At 36.3% G+C, this 23,746-nt stretch overlaps 2 protein-coding genes across 2 annotated transcripts; both read right to left on the bottom strand.

Moving 5' to 3' along the window:
• Positions 1–1,812: 1,812 nt before the first annotated feature.
• Positions 1,813–7,437, bottom strand: LOC134670288 (uncharacterized). Its single transcript, XM_063528032.1, has 8 exons — positions 7,271–7,437; positions 6,240–6,351; positions 5,498–5,599; positions 4,535–4,648; positions 3,133–3,233; positions 2,834–2,881; positions 2,446–2,623; positions 1,813–2,030 (listed from the first exon to the last, which is right to left on the bottom strand). The coding sequence occupies exons 1-8, from the start codon at positions 7,358–7,360 to the stop codon at positions 1,858–1,860; spliced, it is 918 nt and encodes a 305-aa protein (XP_063384102.1). The 5' UTR covers positions 7,361–7,437; the 3' UTR covers positions 1,813–1,857.
• Positions 7,438–9,065: 1,628 nt separating this feature from the next.
• LOC134670286 (uncharacterized) lies at positions 9,066–23,385 on the bottom strand. Its single transcript, XM_063528031.1, has 3 exons — positions 23,244–23,385; positions 15,195–15,328; positions 9,066–12,365 (listed from the first exon to the last, which is right to left on the bottom strand). Exons 1-3 carry the CDS (start codon positions 23,307–23,309, stop codon positions 12,236–12,238), a joined length of 330 nt encoding a protein of 109 aa, XP_063384101.1. The 5' UTR covers positions 23,310–23,385; the 3' UTR covers positions 9,066–12,235.
• Between the last annotated feature and the right edge of the window lie 361 nt (positions 23,386–23,746).

Raw genomic sequence — 23,746 nt, 5'->3', positions numbered from 1 at the left:
CAGGCAGTTTTGTATTTGGTTGGTTAACTACCCGCAAATCTACAAAGGTACAGACTATGCTTAAAATTTGAGACCCAGGCTCTCCCAAATATGCCACGCTAGCGACTATAAATACGCGAGTTAAACCGTAAAATCAGCTTAATATTAGTATGACTCGACAGTTATTTAACTTTTCTGTTTGCCTGAATGTTTAACAAAATAGGTACTTACTACTATTGAGGCTACGTGTATTGATAATTAAATAAAAAATATATTTTAGAAAAGGCCTATTTAGAGTCTAAACAAAGCACATGCTTGACAAAATTATGATCCAACGCATTCCAAATCCTTTTATTCAGAATTAAGGATTTTTTTCCCCTGAAAATGGATGTGACTAGCCTGGTAAAGCGCAGGAACGGTACCTATTATAAAATATCGCTTTTGTATGCCACAATATTGAATACTCCGTTGTGACGTTGATGTATTTGTTGTACTAAGTTGTATTTGAAAATAAATAATTAAATATATGAGGTGTTTCAATGAAAAAGCCAATAATAAATGCTCATATTTTATTAACCCACACCAAAAAAGAGTAAATTTTTCATTGGTAAAACAACACTTCATTATCATATCATTAACATTTGCCACAGCTAAAATATCAGAAATCGATGTTCAATTATTGCATGTATTAACAAAATTATTTGAATGAATCAGTATTAGCAATTAATTCATTGAAATTTGCAATTGTAATGATTGAATTGTATTGTCTATTAATCGGAGATGATACAATGTTGTAATTATTATAAAACATGTGTAATTTTTCAATTGTAAGCTGTAATATCATTTTTAAATCCCAATGAAAAATTTGAAGGAATTGAAATAATAACTAAGGATTTAGAGTTGCGTTCTAATTCAAAATGGCGATCCAAAGGAATTCAAATAGAGTATGACCCGCATACTGATATTTGAACAGACTATTACACTTGGTTCTAAATAATATCTCTTTCTACTATTAAATCTATCTCAAGTGCGAAAGGGACGAAAGCATTGTACATAATATGCCAGTGTAATAAAAGGTCAGAGATCGCATTTACTCGAACACCATGTACTATTCTACGATAGCATAGAGAAGTCACCATGTCCAAATAAAAATAGTTTTTTCATTTACAAGGCTTTGGTTTTTGTATTTATGATTATGAGTATTATGACATTAAAGTCTAGTCTTGGTAAATATTGTGAAATGAAAAATCTATAACGGAATAAGAACGCAGCTCAATTAGATAATGTATGATTATCAGCAAAAACCCTTAGCGCGGTACTCGATGTCCAGCAACATACCATTGTCGTGCCCATGGGCAAAGAAATTAAATTGATGGTGAATTAGTTTCATAACTAATAAATAGGTGCTATTTATAAACAGCACTTAAAATTACTAAGGCCTTAGAATCTAATAACAAAAATACATTGAGCAAGAATCAACAAAGTAACATTCAGAGTTCACCAAATCTGAATAACACTCGTTGAAAGAATTGGCTGCAATGTCTATATCAAACCTAAACTAACACAAAAATATATCTGGGCCAACAAAACCGATTTCAAACATTGGTCCAAACATCGGTGCTCGTGCAAGCTTTGAGGCCGACCATGTCGACGCCAATATTGAGACCAATATTTGACTTCGGTGTTCATTAACGTCGTTCCCACGCTGCGCGCGCTTTGAACATGAAAACGAAACGGCTAATGAATATGTGTGACAAGTGGCCTGTTAGGCCGGGTTTCCATTGCGAGCGGAGCGGATTCTACCTTCGACCAACAAACATTCACGCTTAGCCATTACCTCCCAGTGGAAACCCAGTTTTTTTCCGAAGATAATTTAGTTTACAAGCCGTAGGAAGACCACAGCGGTGAGAAGGCAGAGGACGGTGATGGCGACGGGGCAGGCGGCGCGGGGGTCGGGGGGCAGGAAGAGGGCCCGCTTGCGGGGAGCCCGGTTTGGCCCAGCAGGACTGACGATGGAGGCCCGCGCCGGCGGGACGATAGGCCGTTGCGATCTGTACAGGTAAAAACATTGATACGTATTTTATATTTCTCTTTGTCTTTCATGACATTGGTATTGATAAGTATTTGAAAATTTTATTTAAAGATGTTGTACCTATACCCTATACTAATCTACCAAGGCAAACACGTGCAAAGTATTAAGGGACGCTCGGATCAGCCTGCAGACACGTACGGCCCTATTTGCTCTGTGCGAAGTGAGAAAACTGGGAAAACTATAACGCTTATAGATGCCAGCGCATCTGAAGGCCCGCAGCATGACATAAGTGTCATTCTATGGAACTTGCAAACTATGTAAACAAACCGCCATACTGAAATTATCATTTAGTGACAGTTTCAATATGGCGGTTTGTTTATATAGTTAGCAAGTTCTATAGAATGACACTGTACGCATACTTGGGACGCATTTACCTTTGTCACCGTTCTCCTGGCAGTACTTGATGGTGTGGGCCCGGTCCCCAGTAGCCCCGCAACGCGGGCATCGGAAGGCCCGCAGCACGGGGCATAGTACGCGGCCACGCCAGTCCTTTAAGGCATGCGACGCGTAGCATTCTTCGTTCTCGCCGTTGTTTTTGCAGAACGCACATTCCTGAATCATTAAAAGGGGTTAGTGCAGTTAGTTTATTAATTTCGTTTAGCTGGTTAGGGCTGTAGGGCTGCAGGGCGCAAAGAGTTTAATGAAGTGGGGTAATGACTGTTTATCGCAAGAACTTGCCATAGCAGGAACTCTTCCAGCAGGTTGGGCCTGACGCAGCGCAGCATGGACACAACTGTTGCTGACCTGACACTCGACACTTACGTTGGGCAGGGGGCGGCGTGTGCGCTTGTCCGTGCGCGCCTTGAGCACCTCTTGAAGGAACTCGTACAGCAGGCTGGGGCGAATGCCTGCAGCAGTGTGTGACATAGATGGTGTATGGACATAGATGTTGCTGACCTGAAGACCTACCGCGAATCACGTTCGACGTGTTGCCTCCCTGTTACACTTACGTAAGAATTTACAAGTGCGACAGAGAGTGGTTCGCGGTAGGCCCTCTGACACTCGACACTTACGTTGGGCAGGGGGCGGCGTGTGCGCTTGTCCGTGCGCGCTCTGAGCACCTCTTGAAGGAACTCGTATAGAAGGCTGGGGCGGATGCAGCGCAGCAACGCGAGCTGTTCGCGCGTCAGCATAGACACGTAGTTATTCGCTGACGATAAACCTGCACACATACAACTTTTTCATACGTGGTATTTGGTATTAGTCTTTTTCCACCGTACCCCTGCTTAGTTGCTAATTATAAAGAATATAGAGCATCCTGCATAAATTACATACCTACATTACCTACATAATTACATATACATATTTACGTAGAAATTCAGGCCTATGTACACCGGGTACGTGTGCGTGAAGTGCACACGTGCGCGTGCGGCGTTGTAGTATACAGATCCTTATGAGAGACGGCACACCGCTTACGTGACGTGTGCGTGTGCGGCTCCAACATTTTAGCGCACGTGCACGTCACGCACACGCAAGCCGGTGTGCACAAGCCTTCAAAGGGGTGTGAAGTCCCAAATCTGCAAAGTGGGGGTGTAGCTGAAACCGCGTCCAGTAAAAGGGCTAGTTATGAACTGTTAATAATGAGCACAGTTGGCAGCTGCTGGCTGGACTTTGGAACGATGGCGTGAAGTTATAATTTTGTTCATACTAACATCAAGGTTCATTAGAATTATGTCGAACACTGCTCTAAGGTCGAACTTAATAAAGATAATGAAATGAATTATTAAGACGACGTCATAAGAGTTTGTTCTACACGATTACAAGTCAGATAAGATGTAAGTAGGCATTTTTTCTCCAAGACGAGAGTTATCCTTAATTTTTAAAAGTTTTTTGAAAGTAAAATAATCGGCAAAGAGCATCTCGGGCCATGCTCACTGTAGGGTTTCGTAGTTACCATTCTGTCAAAATAGGCCAAACAAACTTATATTTCCGAAAATATTAAATAATTATATCAAAAATGGTTTTAGGTGACCCTTATTCATTTTGAAAGACCTATCCAACGATACTCCATGGACAAAGCAAAATAAAAAATATTTTGTATGGAAAGTACCCCAAAAATTTTATTTTACCGTTCTGTTGCAATGCATGATTTAGGTATAGGTATTCATGCCAAATTGCAGCTTTCTAGCACTAACGATCACGGAGCAAAGCCTCGGACAGACAGACAGACATGGCGAAACTATAAGAGCGGTTTCGCACTACGTCCGATCCGAATCCGATCCGAACCCTTGAAAATATAGTCCGTAGTAGCCGTAGAATCTATGGTAAGTTACGCACCGCACACGTGGAATGACGGAAAGAAATCGGATGACGGAGATCGGATCTAGTGCGTACTTACCATAGAAACAGTTCTACGGCTACTACGGACCATATTTTCACGGGTTCGGGTCGGACGTAGTGCGAAACCGCTCTAAGGGTTTCCAGGCGACTACGAAACCCTAAAAAGTAATCTATCACTTTTACTTTTGATAAGAAACTCGAAGGTGTCCATCATCTCGGACTTGCCCGAAGCCACGCCGCTGCCGTTGGTCCAAATGTTGCTCGACGACATCAGGTCAGGCCGGTTCGCACCAGCACCTTGTTTAGAAAAAATGCTTTGTTATTATGGCTTGTTTACTCATTCATTAATGTTTAGTGCAAGTTTTTAAATTTACATTTGCTTCTGGGAAAAAGAAATTACAAACAATCTTTTAAAAGCACCTAACTCTTATAATATGTAATTGTATAATTGAAATAAATTAAGAGAAGGGACATAGGTAAGGTCAAATTAAATTATGTAAAAATATTTTCAATAATGTCAATAAGTAGTGAGAGATTATAGAGATTATATTCTTTGATGTCAATATCCTGGGAGGAAATTGGGGACTACGTTTATATGGAGAAGCGGTCGTCCATTTATACTCTTAACCAGTAATAGACACACTGCCGTATTCAAACTTCAAGATATAGACAAGAGACGACACGTACTACTTATAGATCCATTCTAGATACGTTATAGTTTAGATATCAACTAGTCCTCTTTTGCAGCGCAATTCGGGCAACCAATGTCACTTTTACGTTAGATACTTTCAGTAAGATATCTATTAGATGTGAATTGGATCTCTAAGTCATATCCTGTGGAAATCGTTCTAGAGTATCGCCAGAATCGCGCAAATGTCAAATTTGTCAAGTTAGATTTTAAACATATCGTTATCGTATCTTGTTGATGTCTAATAGATGTCTATTTCAAAATCCGAATCGGGCAAACAGTCACCTGCATGTATGTAGAACATATAGTTAAAAAAAATCATAAGTACTTGTGGCTCCTAAAAGAGTTCAGTGCATATCCTAAAATGTTACCAAGATCATGTTGATCACCTCTCCCTCGCTACTTCTGATGCAGACTAGAAAAATATTTATTAATATATTTATAAAATCTTGTATTACCTAAATAATAGTTAGAAGTGTGTTCGTCATCAAACAGCACATCGGTGCCGTTCATTCGGAAGTTCATCATGTCATCAGTCATCATGTCAGCAGCTGTTGGTGCTGAAAAGGAGAAAATCATCATAAGTAGGTACTTAGTGTCTACCTATACCTACATAGATAACTTAGGTTGCGTAGTATAGGTAGGTACCATAACGAATGCGACACACAACTTAAGCCATGTACAGCCAGAAGTACTAATCGCTTAGCACCTTTGCATACAAACTTCTAAGCAGGCGGGGGGTCACTTTATCTCTGCCCCCGACTGTACTATACGCAGAGAGCCGTAGACGTGTCGTAGCCGTAGACCTTAGCCATTTTTAATAAATTTCGAGCTTGTTTTCTGGGGAAGTGGAATTTATTGTGGATGGAAGTGGTACCTATATAATAATTCTACGCAGATGAATTCGCGGGCAGAAACTAATTTAATAGTCATATAATAATAATGAAATTTATTACCAGTCAGTGGCGTAGCTAGCATGGGTGGCACCCGGTGCGGAAATTGTGGGTGTCACCCCAAAATTCAATCAAAATTGTAAAATATATTTAAAAAGAGTAATTGTAATTTTTGTTAAATAGCTCAGGATTTACTCCATCGCTTTCAGTTTACGGATTTTTATAGGTGGCACTACTGATGTTCACGGTCGGGTGTCAACCCTAAACGGACCGCCCCCGCCGCCCCCCCTAGCTACGCCACTGTTACCTGTGTCTCCGTGTCGGGGTTCTTGCTGAGCCAGCAGATTCAGCAGACCGCTGTTGCCAGGGTAGAACTCCTGGCCGCCCGCCATTCCTCGGTTCGATGGTGCAAAACTTTCCTGTTTCAAGGTACGTAAGATAATAAATTTGACAATTTAAGCAAAAGTTACCTTGTCTGTCGATTCGAACTGACTGACTGAATTCCTTGCCACTTGCAACTGTTTTTCGATACATTCAAGATTAACAAATTCAATCGATAGATCAAATGCAACAATGTATTTAAAATACCATTGCGCTCTCTTGCAACTCTTGCAAGGTGTGGAGTTCGTTATTAACAATCAACAATGGTCCTTTTATTCCTTCAAGGCAAATACATAATGGTAGTTTATGTGACTGTTACATAATGAAAGGCAGTAAAATAAGAGTGTTGGTTTATGAATATGAAACAAATGAAATGAGTAATTTTCAAAGTTTAGCTTTAGAAAGTTGTCCCGACGACGCTCTTTGGCTTACCAAAGTCCTTAGCTTATAGGTCTTAACCTATTTACATACCTACGCCTGAATATGAAACTATTTAACTAGCGGGTAAGTGCAAGTATTCGCGTTACCCGCTCCTTCGGCAAATACCACAAAAGATTGTATAGTAGCATTAATTATTTTTGATTGTAGTGAGCAATTGTTACATAAATATATTTTATTCTTCCCCAGAGGTTATTTCCCCAGAGATGACTTATAATTTTCGCAAAAAAGGCAACGGCACATAATCATAACAAATTACAGATTTGATGATAATACAAATACAGGTATAATATAGGTAAGTTAAATAATTAATCGACCCCAAAAACACAAAGATCCCTACAACTAATTTAATACCTAATAAGAGGCAAATTTTATATTTGGGCTTGTCAATTGACATAAGAGTAATGTAAATTTTATCCCAGTATTTATTTTTAAATGGAGTCTTTATTTATATTTCGTAAAAAACTGTCATATTAAACATGATCCACAGAAATTAAATAAATACAATAAAATTCTTACCGTGGTCGTTGTAGATAGCGTTTCACTCGCAGTTGTAAAAATCGGTTTAGTGTCTTCCATATTATTAAAATTAAACGGCAAAGAATCCATACTCAAACAAAATTTTATATCGTACAACCGATCCTGCGCGTCGCCACGGAATGAAAAGAAGGTTTCAGATGCTGCGGACTTTATATTGCCACTGCATTCATAGAAAAAACACGAATGTGCAAAACTGGTAAACAAGCCAGCGAAACGGGGGAACTTCTGCATCTACCCTCGGTTTAACAAAATGCGGCGCGCCCGCGGCCAACAATCTCGATGCACCCGCATTCTACAAGAATACCAAATGTGGATATGAGAATAAAAAGGTTACAACTGTTGTGAAGATTTAGAAACAATTTGTATTCTAAACGAGATGTGATATGATCTAAACTTGTCAGTTGGAAGATGTTGGATGGGATGTAGTTGAAACTAACGGAACAAAGTTGCATAATGCAAGTACGATTTTTGTAATTTTCCATCTTTGTCTGCGAAGATTTAGTATGTACCTACTTCCTACTTTCATGTTCCAGTTCCATATTTGCATATTTAAATTTGACCCCCCTTTTTACTCCCTTGATACCCTTGATGGATAATTTTTGAAATAGAAACTAACCCTGTGTTCCAGGGCCTCAAACTTATATCCATACCAAATTGGAATCTCGGTAAGGGAAGGGCATTTATTTGTGTGATGAACACAAATATTTGTTATATTAGTATGTATTTATGTGTATAACTACGTATATCGTCGCCTAGCAGCCATAGTACAAGCTTTGCTTAGTTTGGGGCTAGGTTGATCTGTGTAAGATGTCCCCAGATATTTATTTATTATAAAAAAAATCTAAATCGGTTCATCAGTTTAAGTGTGAACAGGTAACAGACAGACCGGCACACATACTGAGACAGTTTCGCATTACCTACATAACCTACTGTTATACTTCGTTTTTTTTAGCATTAGAAATTAGGTAAACAATCTTGATGTGTCTTTTAATTGATAAACACATTTTAAAAATAAGTTATGGCAAATATGTAACAATTATGAATCTAATACGATCATTTATATTCTTCTGCTTTCATAAGTAATAGTTTTATATTTTTATAAAGCGTTTTTCAATAAAAAGACATGTCAAGATCGCTTACCTTCTTGCAAGTTCTTTCTAATGCTAAAAAAAACGAACTATAGTTATTGTCCCCAAACGAGTCTGAGGGCAATAGGTGAAACCAATGATCATTTTACTTTTTAAAATTTAAATCAATATTTCTGCCACTGACGTAGTAAATGTGAAAAGGTTTCACAGTGGGTCAAGAATAAAGTTGTTCGATAGTACAACATAGGTACATTAATTTTATAATAGTCTATTTGATAATGTAAATAGATAGGTAAACCACTCATGTCTAATTTTAGCACGTAGGTACTTAAAATAATTTATTCAGATTTAGCGGCCTTGTTGGTACTTATTATAGTTCGTTTTTTTAGCATTAGAAATAAGGTAAACAATCTTGATGTGTCTTTTTATTGAAAAACACATTTTAAAAATAAGTTACGGCAAATATGTAACAATTATGAATCTAATACGATCATTTATATTCTTCTGCTTTCATATGTAAAAGTTATTGATTTTTAAAAAGCGTTTTTCAATTAAAAGACATGTCAAGATCGCTTACCTTTTTGCAAGTTCTTTCTAATGCTTTTAGCAAACGAACTATAGTCAAGTAATTTACAAGTAATAAGTTTTTTTACTAGGTAGCCTACAAGATAAAGAAAACAAATAAAAATTAGTCAATCATTTTATTTCTTTAAAAAATAAAAAAATAAAAATTATTAAGAAAATCTTATTAATGCAACATATTTAATAATACAGCTCAGTATATCATAAAAGAAAACTACAATTATTACAAAAAGCAGGTTTCTAATGAAATCTAGCCCTCACTCTCACATACTCGTAAATATATGATTAAAGAAAAAAAATAGGAACTGCAAATGTAAATATTCGAAAGACGAATATCACCTTAATATTCTACTTATTATTTAAATCTATTAAGTACTTTAATTATCGCATCATTACTCACACCATCAAACATTGTATCCATCACACATTTACCAAAGAAAATACTAAAACTAAATATTAATGAGTAATAGCAAAGATATATTGATTGTAACAGAGAGGTAAAGTCTAAGAAAGAAACCTAGTTTGAAGTCGAAACAGATGGCGCTGTATTGCGTTTTATCACAGAATAATTAATAGTACTACCGTACAGAAAGGAAACTTCCTACAAAAACGAAGTTTGACAGCGGTTCAGGGTCGAATCATGCTGTCCCTTTCTAATATATGGCACTATCCCTTTCGGCTATTTAGGGTTGACAAAAATCAAGTGATTATTTTATCTGTGGTCGTGCACGCAAAAGGAAGTCAAGTGGTGCCAACCCTAATAATTGCTCGGAGCAATGCTATGCCGAGCGGAGCCGAGCTTGACCGAAGTCAGGAGTTTCGCACCCCTTGGTTAAAACCAAGTCACTGAATGTTAAACGTCAACTTTTGACAATGATAACTAAAGTTACAGGATATTGTGTGAAGCCGTACAGCGCCATCTACATTACTTGCCAATTTCAAGGTCGGTCAACTTTTGACAGCAAAAGGTAGGAAGGTTTTGGCAGCGTTTAGGAATTTGTTTTTTCTTTACACAATCAATAGATCTTAGGTAGTACGTCCATCTAGTAATGCTAAATGTATGGAAGTGACAGCAACATAACTTGTTTAACCATTGGCTATTATTATATTTTTATTATTTGTACAGATTGGTGAAAAATCTTACTTAATATATTATTTAATTTATACACCATTGGAATAGTTATTTGTTTTACAAGGGGCAAAGTTGTTATTTAACCGCTCGTGCTAATATTGATATCCGAGTAAGCGAAAGATTCCAAAATTGAACCACGAGCGTAGCGAGTGGTTCGAAAAATGGAATCTTGAGCGTTGCGAGGGTTTCAAAGCACGAGGGTTAAACAAAATTTGCCCCCGAGTGAAACACAAAATTTTTCACCACACCAACCCGAAGCAAATATTAAATGTAAAATATCAGACAAGATCAAACTAAATCAAATCCAAATGAATGTTATTAAATATTTATCATCCAAAATCATCATTTAAAAGTCAATTCTACCAGCAATCATGAGAAAACAACTCAGAATTTGCATTTAATTACTTTGTCTCACATGTGAATAAAATGCAACTTTGCTATCAGTTTTTGAAGTACAAAGTAAGACTTTCCGAGCTGGTGTGGTGAAAATTAAATTGTAAATGTACAAAATTGTACTCGACTACTTGTACTTGAATTTCGTTAGAAGGTACTGTGTTTTACGTGAAATAAATTAAGTATGTGTAGTGTATTCCTTATTAAGCGATATCTTCAGGATAGCTCAACATTACTGTACAGTGTCCATAGAAATAGCAAAAACAATAACTAAAACCAAATAAAAACAATAACGTTACAATTTAAATACAATTTTACTTTTTTTGTGGCTAAAAATGAAACAATACCAAAATTATGTTAAAGGTGTCCGTTCGGTGTCAGAAAAGTATCTGTTGTGCGTTTTTTAATAAATATATGATTAAGTTACAGAATATTTACTATTTTAAAGCCAAGGAGTTTACATTCGCCTGTCGAATATCACTTTTCATTTCGCTTTAAAATATTTTAAATGTAAATGGTTAACTTTATATCAGACAGTTGCGGTCACACGTGAGTGATTACTGATTTAATCATGTCAATATAAAATTAATAAATAACAAGGCGGAATACAGGGGCGTCAAATGCTAAAATATCCAAGACTGCACTAAAAGTAAAATAATCTTAATAAATGGCAAATTAACTATGGCCTGGCAACATTGAGTGCCCTTTGCTGAGAATAGATAGTACCGTAAATGTATAAAACATAACTTTGCCCACTGCGTCACAGTTCAGTAAAAGCGAAATAACTTAAAAGTAGTTACAGATACACTTTCTGAAGAAAGTGAAGCGGCGGGCAAAGTTATGTTAAAGGGCAAAGTTTTATACTTTTACGGTAACCTATTAAAAATCCTTGTTTCTTACGGTTTTAGTTCGCCTCTAACCTAAAAGTATGTACGCCATTTGAGCTCGAGTATGAAAGCTTGGATCATTTCCTGACCTAACTACTCGTATTTGTCTTAGGTATAACTACAATATGATGCTTTGATAGCATCTGTACTGATAAGTAAAATTAGTATTTATCTCCGACATAAGCAGCTGTTTTTTAACCTCTATATAGCCGCCCATACGTCAAACCTTGCCAAGGAAAATTAAATTTTGATTTTGTCAGCACAAAGTTCAAATTAGAATGGGACAGGAGACCTTTTTATAGGTCTCTGGGCGGCTAGAGGTTAAGGTCTGATAAAAATCTATTCTGCGTGTGCAACATACCACATATTACGATAAAATTCTTAGTGCTTTCAACATTACCGCTCCGATATCGAATCAACTTTTTTATCAGACGTTACTATTATTGTCCGATAGCTGAGGGGGCTTCGACAAGTTTGCTTCGAAATCCGATATCCTTTTGGGACAATGTGAAACGAAAGGGCAATTTTACATATTTTACTGATGTGCCGTCAGAAAGTTTCAAAAACTGCGCAATTCGTTATTTTTTATAAAAAACACCGAATGTCGCAGTTTAGGAAATGTTGATACATTTTCTAAAATGAAAGTTGGAAATTTCATAGGAAACAAAGCACTGTTTCCTGTGAAATATCCAAGAACTATTCCAACTTTTTGGCAACATTGCGCAACTTGCAGATGTGTAGTTAGTTAGTAATACCGGTCGCCGACGTCAATGATGAACGGGATGACACAGATAGGTCCTTTAAAAAGGGACGGACGCTTTGTCGTCGATAAACAGCTTGAAGTTCCTTGAAGCGTAGCTCGCTAGCTCTCTGTGTTGTCTGACTTTTTATCGTCTTGGGCCGGCACCGGCACTTTGCACCTTTTGATGATGGCCTTGCCCATGGTATCGTTTTCGTCTTCTTGACACGTCATAGTTGTGGCGCATATACAACTGGAAAATGGAAAGTACATTATTGATATTAGACATTTATTAGTAAGGGCAGAGATATATATAACTCCGTATAAGATAAATAAAGTCTAAGAAAAAAATCAAGAAAAAGTCATTCTCGAATAGATGGCGCCATACCTTTGACACCGTTTGATATTTAACAATTTTAACACATATCAGTGAAAGAACATGGGTCAGTATGGAACAATAAAAATTAAAAATCATTTATCCGTAAACATATTTTGATTCATTTATACATTTTCAATTTTATTTTAAGTTTTATTCGTGTGTCGATAGATGGCAGTAAATGTACCGTGACTACAAAATTTACTTTGGCAATAGCCCTCTATGCTATCTATTCTCTTTGGTATAGGTAATCTTGAATATAGAGGCATTTATTAAATAATACACAATTCTTTGTGATAACTACGCCAAGTGGACGGAAACAGGCACTGGACAGTGAACTGACGCAATGACCCTATATCGGTTTACCACAAATAATTCGTATTTAAAATTAAATCAAAACCATTTAATTTTCGATTTGGAACACAACAAGTATTAAGTACTATAAATTATATGAAAACGGTCGATCACTACTTCTAATACAATACCTGGGTCAAACAGAAAACTGTGTTACGTCTTTCTTGTAGACATACACAAGAGTTAAGGGCTATAAAGGTTAATTTTCTTATTTCACGTGAAAAGTAAGTTGTAGAACTATGATAAAATCTTTACGTACATGCCCACAAGCTGTTAACTATTGCCCACAGGAGAGAAAAATGTACAGTTCGCGCGAACACACTAGTTTTCTCTCCTGTGGGCAATAGTTAACAGCTTGTGGGCATGTAAGTAATGATTTTATCATAGTTCTCTAAATAAAAGGAGGACCTTTTCACGTGGATAAGGGTTAAATAAGAAAATTAACCTTTATAGCCCTTAACTCTTGTGTATGTCTACAGGAAAGACGTAACACAGTTTTCTGTTTGACCCACCTACTGTTCACAAAATTATATTTAGAAAAATTCGTAACGATCATCATTCGACGCGATAGGTATAAAGCGCACTGGGCACCCCATACGGGCTGAAATTATCAGAAATTAAGCACCGGAATCTCCTTAACCACAGAGTTTCCGGTGCCGATGCCGTCAATATAGCCAACTTTGCCCGCTTTTTTCGAAAAAACTCGAATTTTTCGAAAAAAATATAATTATGACGTCGTATGACTTTTTTTTGCTCAGCACGTCCATTGTAATCAACCGCGTCAATTTACTTGAAGAACAAATTTTTAAATCCTGATTTTACCCACTTTTTTGGCGTTTTAGAGGGCGGGCAAAGATATCCGGGGTTGTGGCCAACATTGCCCACGTCAATTTGGTGCTGAAATACAGCTCTTATGATGATGATGTCTAAGAATCACAAAAAGTTTTTGGGAAATCCTACCATTCCCTGTTAATAACTTAACGATAAGTATGTAAACTTTTGAATAAATCGGGTGGGCAATGTTGCCTACCCGTTTTTGCCATTTTCCATGCAAGACTCACCTAAGCATTTTACAAAGGCTAGGGTTGTCACTTTAGAGAAAACCTGTTACAATAGTTTAATGGCCTAAAATATGAGTTTTGCTGTATTTTTCATGCGTAAAAGGGATAAAACATCTAAATAAAGGATAATAAGACCAATCAAATACAGTATATATCTATAAACTTACTTTAGTGTACAAACATAACCTTCTTTTACTTGCGAAGTTGGGTAAATTTGTCAAAAGTGACAACCCTAAGCCGTTTTTGGTGGTGGGCAATGTTGGCATCCGTAGGTCTGTAAATTACCGGATTACATTGCCCACCGCCAAAACTTTTGTGTTCTTAGGCCTTTTTAGATTAAACCTCAATGGACATAATCTATGCTTCATGTTTTATAACTGAAACCCGGAAATATTTGTCAAAGGGTTCTCAATTTTTTTCTACATGCATTCATTTTTTAACAATTTTTTGCCCGCCGAAATATATCCTATATTTGACAACTCGCTGAAAATTCCCAAGTCAAGTTGTGCACATGTTTGGTGTCTAGTTTTGTCTCAAATTTAACCTATTTTCTGCTAAAAATAGCAGGGTCGCCATAAGTATTTAAAACTTTTCTACATTAACGAATTTGCTTAAAATGGTCGTTTTGGGCAAAGTTTCCCCTGGTGGCAAAGTTGGTTATGTTCACGGTGCTTAAGAGGAAAGTGGAGGACCGCTCTAAAATGCTTCGTCATACAAACGTGGACTACTACTAGTATGTATTGCTATTTTCATACATTCAATAAACGATATCTCAATACAACAATATATAAAACAAAAACTTAAGACTAGCTTAAGTCTAGTCAAACAGTCCCCCCCGAGTTGTCCCTGGCGCAAAGGTACCCATCACACTAGCCGCGTTACCGCGTTGAATGGCGATGGACAACCTTTGCACCAGGTACGAACCCGCGCGGGCGTCAGATCCCCTCTCCCTCATTCGCCGTCCCACTTCCCTAATAAAGGCAATAGCCTCCGACCCCCAGCACCCGGTGGTCTCAAACGCAAGGGGCACAAAATAATAATTTCCGGCCGTTCGCATATTTTTCCAGCTTCTTGGCCGCGGCAAAATCTGCGGCGGCACCAGCCGCCCGCACAGTTCGGCCGAGGTGTGAGGCCGCGAAAGTGCTAACGCACGTGGCGTCCCATAGCAGGGATTTTCATACTGGATAAGTTAACATTACCTATAGAAAATATTTGGGACTATATTGTATGGAGAAACGGCCGTACCTATTCATTTCAATAAAAATGCCCATATATAAAGATAAATACTTACTAGTCATTAGTCCGTTCCCATCTCTCATGGATAAATTCAATATTATCCTTGTAGAAAAGCCAGCCGCACGGAGTCTTCGACTCGCAGATTGGCTTCTGGATGCTTGCGGCACTTTGGTTGTCTTCCATCGCCCTCTGTAAAGAGAAATTGAGGGTAATGCAGGATTACTCAGAGATACACTTTTATCAGAGCGGAATCAGTATTTCTGTTGCCGCTATAACAAAAACAAAATAAAACAAATATTTAAGTGGGGCTCCCATACAATAAACGTGATTTTTTCTGCAGTTTTTTGCGTAATGGTACGGAACCGTTCGTGCGCGAGTCCAACTCGCACTTGGCTGGTTTTCTTAGATTTCATCATTCAGCAAGCTAAATTTACCCATGTCTAAAGCGGTCCGCATTCTAAAAATAAATATTTAAAGTGATTTCATTTCTAGGTTTAAGAGCCAACAGAAGTGGTAATTTCTCCATACAAACGTAGTCGACTGTTTCTTCCGTGGGTTTTGATGCTAGAGATCTGTGTCAGACCGTTTTGCTTTTATTGATATTTTTGTTTTTTAAGGCGCTAGAGCCCTTCAAAAATGGCCAAAATGGCCTCATAGAATATGCCGCAATGAGGGGCGTAGTAACTGATATCAATTAGCCAAAAAAGCAAAACGGTCCGATACAAATAATTTCATAATCATTTAGATTTCCAAATTTGGTTACGATTGGTTAAGTTTTAGAGGAGGAAACGGTCGAGTATGAGACCTCGATTTTTAGGGATTTTTACGCAGGATTCTTCGCCTTGTCCTTATCGCACTAGTTTTAGGAGCCGCTTCCGTTAGCGAGACGGGTATATTTACCTAAAATATTTTAAACTCAGCTCCTGTTTCGTCTTAAATCCCATTATGCGAATAAGTATTTTTGTGATGGGTACGATTATTTGTTCCACAGTCTGGTATTTCCTATAAATATATAGTCAAAATGATTGAAATGATACTGTGATATATCTGTAATATACAGACATCGTACATTTTTCAGCATTTTTGGTGCAGCAGAGTGGTGTTGATAACGGAATTGGTATAGACAATGTCAACTAAATTAAGGGTAATTAACTAAATTAAATTAAGGTTATTAAGGTAGGTAAATTAAGGTTATTATAAATATTAACGCAATTAACGCTAATTAATCATTAGGGTTGAAATTATTTATATATATAGTCAAAATGATTGAAATGATACTGTGATATATCTGTAATATACAGACATCGTACATTTTCCAGCATTTTTGGTGCAGCAGAGTGGTGTTGATAACAGAATTGGTATAGACAATGTCAACTAAATTAAGGGTAATTAACTAAATTAAATTAAGGTTATTAAGGTAGGTAAATTAAGGTTATTATAAATAGTAACGCAATTAAAGCTAATTAATCATTAGGGTTGAAATTATTTATATATATAGTCAAAATGATTGAAATGATACTGTGATATATCTGTAATATACAGACATCGTACATTTTCCAGCATTTTTGGTGCAGCAGAGTGGTGTTGATAACAGAATTGGTATAGACAATGTCAACTAAATTAAGGGTAATTAACTAAATTAAATTAAGGTTATTAAGGTAGGTAAATTAAGGTTATTATAAATATTAACGCAATTAACGCTAATTAATCATTAGGGTTGAAATTATTTATACCAATTCCGTTAACACCACTCCGCTGCACCAAAAATGCTGGAAAATGTACGATGTCTGGTAATATATTATGTTTTATTTAACTTAACACTGATGTTTAATGTAAAACAAGGAAAGTTGTAATAGTTGTTTTGCCAGAACATGGCATATTTTTTCATATTTATACCTGTAAATAGTTAGTAATTTATATGAATTAAGTCAGATTTTATCACATAGAAAACAAAAAGTGAAGGTAAAAACGGTGATTAGAAATTCACAGAATAATTTATTATCTACATACCTAATACTAAATAATTAAGTGTAAAGTCAGCTACGCCATCGAATGATTGAGTATTATTTTCGTTGACGAATTAAAAGATTAGGTAGGTACTACATAAATGCGTCAATTACTGACGCCAGTCTTATGATAACGGTGACAAATAAACATATTTTCTCTTGTTCTAGTCATAATAAAATAGTTATTTGTTTTACAAGGGGCAAAGTTGTTGTTTAACCGCTCGTGCTAATATTGGTACCCGGGCAAGAGTACCCTCGAGAAAGCAGTTCTCGCGACTCCACTCTGGACGGCCGGCTTGGCAAAAGACTAGAAATTAAAAAGTGGCAACACTGTATGTCGTCCCGTTTTCTTATATAAATTGGTTTGAAAGTGACGACACTACAGTGTTGCCAGTTTTTAATTTCTACTCTTTTTTGCCAAGCTGTAAGCCAGAAGAACCTGTCCCACCCACCTTTCGGGTGAAGAGCTCCTCCAGGGGACCGATTTTTGAATTTCGATCGCTCGATTTCGTATATTTCATTCAATAATATCTCCACTACTACTAGGCATTTAAATTCTACTAATAAAATTGAAATCGAGTGGTCAAAACTACTAGATTCCAAATTTCGATCGCTCGTATTTCAAAAATTAGCATTTCGCCGTTTTCCACCGATTTTCGAGTGGCGAAATCGAGCCACCGAAATTCAAAAATTGGCCCCAGGTGCCCTAGCCCTACGTTTTGTGATTGATTGCACTGGTAAATCCGGCGAGCGCTGGGGTCGTCATCAAAGAGTTTGAATAGTAGGGTCGTCACATCCCTACGCCATTATAAACTTATTAATTGTATGTGTGAATAATGCTAAGTACCTATACATTAATATCCTATCATGCTCCTAAATCTTATGGCGGCGTAGTGATTTAAAGTATCTGTCACAAAATATCACTCACTATTTTCTAATGAATTACATTAATTGCACTTGACACAACTGGAGTGTTTCTGGACTCTCCATGCACAATATAGGTACAAAGACAACATTTCTGAATGGAATGAATTACGAATGCAGCCGTATTACGTTCCACTACGATTTATTACGCTGGCATTGTAATAAACCGTAGTGCAACGTAATACTGCGTCCTTGAGCGTATCCGGCACTCTTGACACGAGCCATGAATGAACGGAATTGGGCGACGATTCCACCCGATTACCACATGTACAAACGCGATACCACGTAAACAGGAAACAACGTAGGTCGTTGACCTATTCATAATTTGTTTACTGCGCAGAAATATGTCAAGTTTCCCACCCGTAGCCACTAATACACACTGAGTCAGTGAGCATTAGTGGCTCGCCCAAATAAAATGTGAAAAGCATGAAAGGGCTATCGGAAATAGACTCTTGTTAGTGTCTCGCAGACTTGAACCAGACGCTCTCTTTAGTCTCATTACGTGAACCACTCCTATCCCCTTTAATCGGCCTACTTCTAGCTTGGGTCCATGACGCATCAGTTAATGCTATCGGTACCTACTAGGGTTACCAGATGACAGGAATTTTTCTGACATGTCAGGCATTTTAGCCTTTTGTCAGGAATGGGGACGGAACACGAAAATGTCAGGAATTTTTTGAATTGAAAGACTTTTTTATAAAGTGCCTTTTTATTTACTTAGATGTTTTAGAAATCGAATTGAATCGTTCCGCGTTGACGGCTAAACCCCCCCGTCGTCGTCAAAAATATGAATGTCAGGAAAAATATTCGGAAATCAGGAATTTTGTCAGGAAATTCAAATTTTTTATCTGGTAACCCTAATCGGTACTGAAATTTCGTTGGTTATGCCATAATGTGTGCATTTATTGCGATTTATCTGACACTGCGGAGTTCTGAGATTCGAAGATTCGTAGGTACCTATTCCGTGACAAAAGTTGATAACGTAAAAAACGTAGGTAAATAATATACAACGCAGTAAGCAACTTTCACTGTAGATGGCAATTTGATTATTATAGGCACAGTCAGCACCAAAAAGATAGTGTCGAAAAATAGCGATTATATATCCGGCTTATTTAATTACCTATACATATGATTAATAGATACGAGTATGTGAGAGTTTCGATTGCCTTGCCTAATAAATTTGTGGTGCATTTTATACATAATATCCACCCTGCGTTCACGTCACAAATCATATAATCGACGCGATAACTATTTACAAAATAATTTAGATGGTAGGTAAAATTATCAAATCGTTTACTATGAAATTGGAAAATTTGAAATATTTTCTAAAACTGGATATACATATTTTCATAGCTTTTCAAACCAAACTCTCAAAGGTGTAAATGAAACTTACTTGTCTACCTTGCCAAAAATAGAAATAAGAAATCTTTTACCCATAACCATTTTAAATTTTAATATATCTAGTATATTTAATAACCCTTATATCGACGTAACAACTTATTACGTAGAACCAGATATCTAATAAAAGTTTATGCAGTGAGCAAATATTTGACAACAAATTTTAGTTTCAGATAATAAAGGTACAATTACATTTTAGTTTTAAATAACGATAAATGGTATATTAGGATCACAAAAAAATGTGCAGGTTCAAACTGCAGGTAATCATAATATTAGTTAAATACGTAGCATACGTATATAGTCCCACAGTAAGCTCAAGAAGGCTTGTGTTAGTATACAGGGTGGAAAAATAAGTCGGGCCATGGAGGGAAACTACCTTAAATCCTTAAGTTGGCTCAGTTTGCTTAAAGGAGACAACCTTTATTTTTAAAAAGATATAAAACTGCATTCAAAGATTTTTCTTTTTCCTTCAATTTTGCTTTATGTCTAAAAATATTCTTGAGTACTAAATATTCGATTTTATGGATATTTTATACGACGGACGAGTGCAAGGCCTAATGTTTCTTGGAGAAATGTTATCATTAACATTAACTGTAAGTATCGACTAGTAGAAAAAAACAGCGAGTGTTTATTTTTTGGAAGTTTTACTCGGTTCGATTCCCGGTCGAGACAAGCGAATTTAAAAAAAATCTTTGAATGCAGTTTTGTTTCTTTTTAAAAATCTCTCTCTCTTCAGTCATTCCCTCATTCCTGAGGATCGTGATCACTAGGTTTCACATCCTTGATCAGCTGTCTCCATCGGTCTCGATCCATTGTTGCCCTCACTGCTTGATGAAATTTGCTCGAGGAAGTGGCGTCTCTAACTTGGGTTTAAAAATAAAGGAATCTTTAAGTAAAATGAGGCAACTTAAGGATTTAAGGTAGTTTCCCTCCAGGGCCCGGCATATCTTTCCACGCTGTATTCCTACTCACCATCTACGATTTCAAATTTCATTAAGATTTACCTAAATTGTGAGCTCGAAACTTTCTTCGGACACTAGGAAGCTCTCCCAACGCGAATGCCTGAAACGCCTGAATTAGACTGATTAATCTAAGTATATATATATATATTTTTTAATTATTTATCATAAAGTTCACAACAATTTTGTAACAAATTAAAATTATATTACTCGCCAAACTGCGATTGCAGTTTGTTGGCAAGATCGCGCTCATTTTTAAGTTTTAAACCTTTAAAACCATATATAATATTACCTATTCTATGCACTATGCACTAAATACTAAACTTAACATACATACATTTATTTGTAGGTAGCGACAAGTACGCAACATGTAGGTATATTTATAATAAGATATCATTCCGCTGACATTAATATATAGTATTTTCTGAAAGCGGTATGGGCATATATTAACGATAATTTTACAAGAAAATACACTTCCAGATTTAACCACAGAGAGAGGACCACTAGAGGGAATAAATACAGATATCAGTGAAACAGTTTAAATAGTATACAGTACGAAAAGAAAACAATTGCCTTATAAGAGCGTTTCTTTTATTCTTTCAATTTTTTGCCATTTTTATATATTGTGACCTTCTTAGCCACTTTTGTGTTATATCTAGTCAGGATCGAGAGCCCTTTTCATCCTTATAGGAGAAAAAAAAGTGTCCTAAATTTCCATACATTTTTCAAACTTTCCTTTTTATTACCGCCATACAAGGTATATGGGGAAATGGTAACACAATAGGAAAATCATTATTTATCCCATTAGGATCGAAAGAGCTCGTGATTCTGAGTGGAAATAACCCAAAAGTGGCAAAAAAGGTCACAATATATAAAATGGCAAAAAATAAAAGAAACGGTCATAAAATCAGATTTGATAAAATGTTTAATGTTGTATGTTTATCTGCTTAAATGGGAATATCGGTTCACGGTTCGCCAATAACACCATGGCGATTATTTAACGGAGTACAATTTTAGATAAGAAATAATAACGCAATAAACAATGTGTAAAAAATAACAATCGGTTACTTAGCAAGATTAACTGAAGGTACCTACTTAGTTATAAAATGAATGAAACCGAATTGATAGAAATAAAAAGAAGTGACGGATGCGGTATTTCAAAAAAGGGGGTTATAATTACCAAGAAAACTTAAAAAGAACAATTATATATACTGTTAATAAGGTCAATCACTGCACCTTTAAAACAAAGTCTCCCGCCGCGTCTGTCTTATTGTGTGTTTGTATGTTTGTTCGCGATAAATTCAAACACTACTGAACGGATTTTCACGCGATTTTCACCTATCAATAGAGTGATTCTTCAGGAAGTTTAATTGTATAATTTGTTAACCCGTACGAAGCCGGGGTGGGTCGCTAGGGAATAAATAATAGATCAGGTTCAGGTACAGGCCTGCCTGCTGGCTGCAGCCGCATATTTCATGTACTGAATTAAATTCAAGAACTTTTCCTTGTAACCCTAGAAAGCTTGAATGTATGTACTTATTTAAAGCAGCACCAAGAAACTTAGTAGAAAGGTTTTAAAAGTAGGTAAATTACTTCGCGCCCGTTGGACTTATTTATTTTAAAATAGAATCCTTAGTGACTGGTTGGTATTCTATCTTTTTTAAATACCTTATCTTTAAATTTAAGTTTATGTCAGTAAAATAGGTAATTGTTCGAGTTCAAATTTTGTAATATAGCTCAAGTACCTACTTTAAGAAGTTATAATCCATTTTTTTAAAGAAAATTCTTCGCTGCTACTGTTGGTGTTCGGATTTTTTAAAGCATTTATTAAGAGTCCTTTCCGATCGTTGAAGTTTGAATTTTTCTAAGTAGAATGTTTCACCATAGTATAAAGTTCGATTTTACAAAAGTAGCATCCTTGGGTTTTATGGATAAAACGCCAATTTTATTTGTACTTTTGTGTACGTACTTAATTTACATTATTACAGTTTACAGTAGATGTTGGAAACAAAAATTTAGAGCATCAAATGACGAGGCACCTGAATTCAATAGGTACAGTCGCCAACTCGCCATCAGGTATATATATATATATGAGAAATATATATATAACAAATATCTGAACACGCCTGTATTGTCAAAGCGTTAGAGTGCGTGTTCAGATATTTTTGAGCACCTTGGGTGCGCCGATATATCTGATGGCGAGTGTACATACTGCAAGAAAAAACTTTTAGTACCTAAGTATGTATTACCTACCCTATTTCCTTTATAGCATTGCATATATATTTGTTAGGTATAAAGAGTATAACGTTAAACCTATTTTGTTTTCGCATAACATGTTAATGCGGATAAATATTATGGGTATATAATCGTTTATTTACGCTTCTTACGGTCGTTAGTCCATGTTTATTTACGTATGAGCCTATTAAGATAAGATAATGATTACGAACGTGCGCTAAAAACATTGTATGTAGGTGTAGGTCATGAGTTAATTTATATAATAACTACATATTAATCAAGTAAGTCAATAAATGTCTCTCACTACTTTCAATAAAGATGCATTGTATCAAAAACACGGTTCACTTCACACACTACATTAAACTACCTTCTTTAAAGCACTTGTAGCCGTTTTTAAAATTAAAAAATATATATGTATATGCGTTAACTAAATTATTTCCGACAAACTAAAACCGTTTATGTTTAATGTAAATGCGCCAATGATATTTACCAGATGCGTAGTTTAAAAACAAATGAATTTTAATAACGGAGTATTAATCGCGAATTTTTCCAAATTGTTTGATAAATAGGGGTTGTACTCACCCTCTGCCTAGGGACCATGGCCACGGCGAAGGTGCACAGGGCTGCGAGGAGTAACAATCGTTTCATGTTCACGTTTTCAAGTCTACAGTCACAGTGTATAGTGTATCGCGTGAAGGCGGGACGAGATGTGACGGCCGCGCGTCGCCCGCCGGGTATATGTAGGCATTGCCAGCGGAGGCCCGCACGCCGCGCGCTTTACCAGATTTTCCTAACGAAATCTACGCCTCTCGCCTACTACGATACTATGGTTACCATGATTTAGCAATATTTTTTATTAACATTTTTCATGATTTTTTATTCACCCGTCACTTTTATAAGACGCTGCGAAATGGTATGTACGTAAAATTCATTTTTAGATTAACAAAAAAATAAAGTAAGTAATGTTGTCGAATATAATAATAAATAAAAATAGCCTAAGAGTTGAAATAAATAAAGATTGTGAATATTAAATAAACGTATCATTTTATTGTTTTTTTATGTTTTTGTATTTTACTTTTATATTC

The sequence above is a fragment of the Cydia fagiglandana genome, chromosome 13 (genome assembly GCF_963556715.1).
Source record: "Cydia fagiglandana chromosome 13, ilCydFagi1.1, whole genome shotgun sequence".
Lineage (NCBI taxonomy): Eukaryota > Metazoa > Arthropoda > Insecta > Lepidoptera > Tortricidae > Cydia > Cydia fagiglandana.
The sequence above is the reverse complement of the archived record's forward strand: the minus strand, read 5'-3'. Positions and strand labels throughout refer to the sequence as shown.

Bases quoted from the DNA above. Each gene is read 5' to 3' on its own strand.
- LOC134670286 (XM_063528031.1), bottom strand. From the start codon at position 23,309: ATGAAACGATTGTTACTCCTCGCAGCCCTGTGCACCTTCGCCGTGGCC. The intron at 15,329-23,243 runs GTGAGTACAACC...TTCTCTTTACAG, and splicing joins CCATGGTCCCTAGGCAGAGG to AGGGCGATGGAAGACAACCA. The intron at 12,366-15,194 runs GTAAGTATTTAT...TCCATTTTCCAG, and splicing joins TGGGAACGGACTAATGACTA to TTGTATATGCGCCACAACTA.
- LOC134670288 (XM_063528032.1), bottom strand. From the start codon at position 7,360: ATGGATTCTTTGCCGTTTAATTTTAATAATATGGAAGACACTAAACCG. The intron at 4,649-5,497 runs GTAATACAAGAT...TTTCTAAACAAG, and splicing joins CACTTCTAACTATTATTTAG to GTGCTGGTGCGAACCGGCCT. The intron at 2,031-2,445 runs GTAAATGCGTCC...TTACCTGTACAG, and splicing joins CCAGGAGAACGGTGACAAAG to ATCGCAACGGCCTATCGTCC.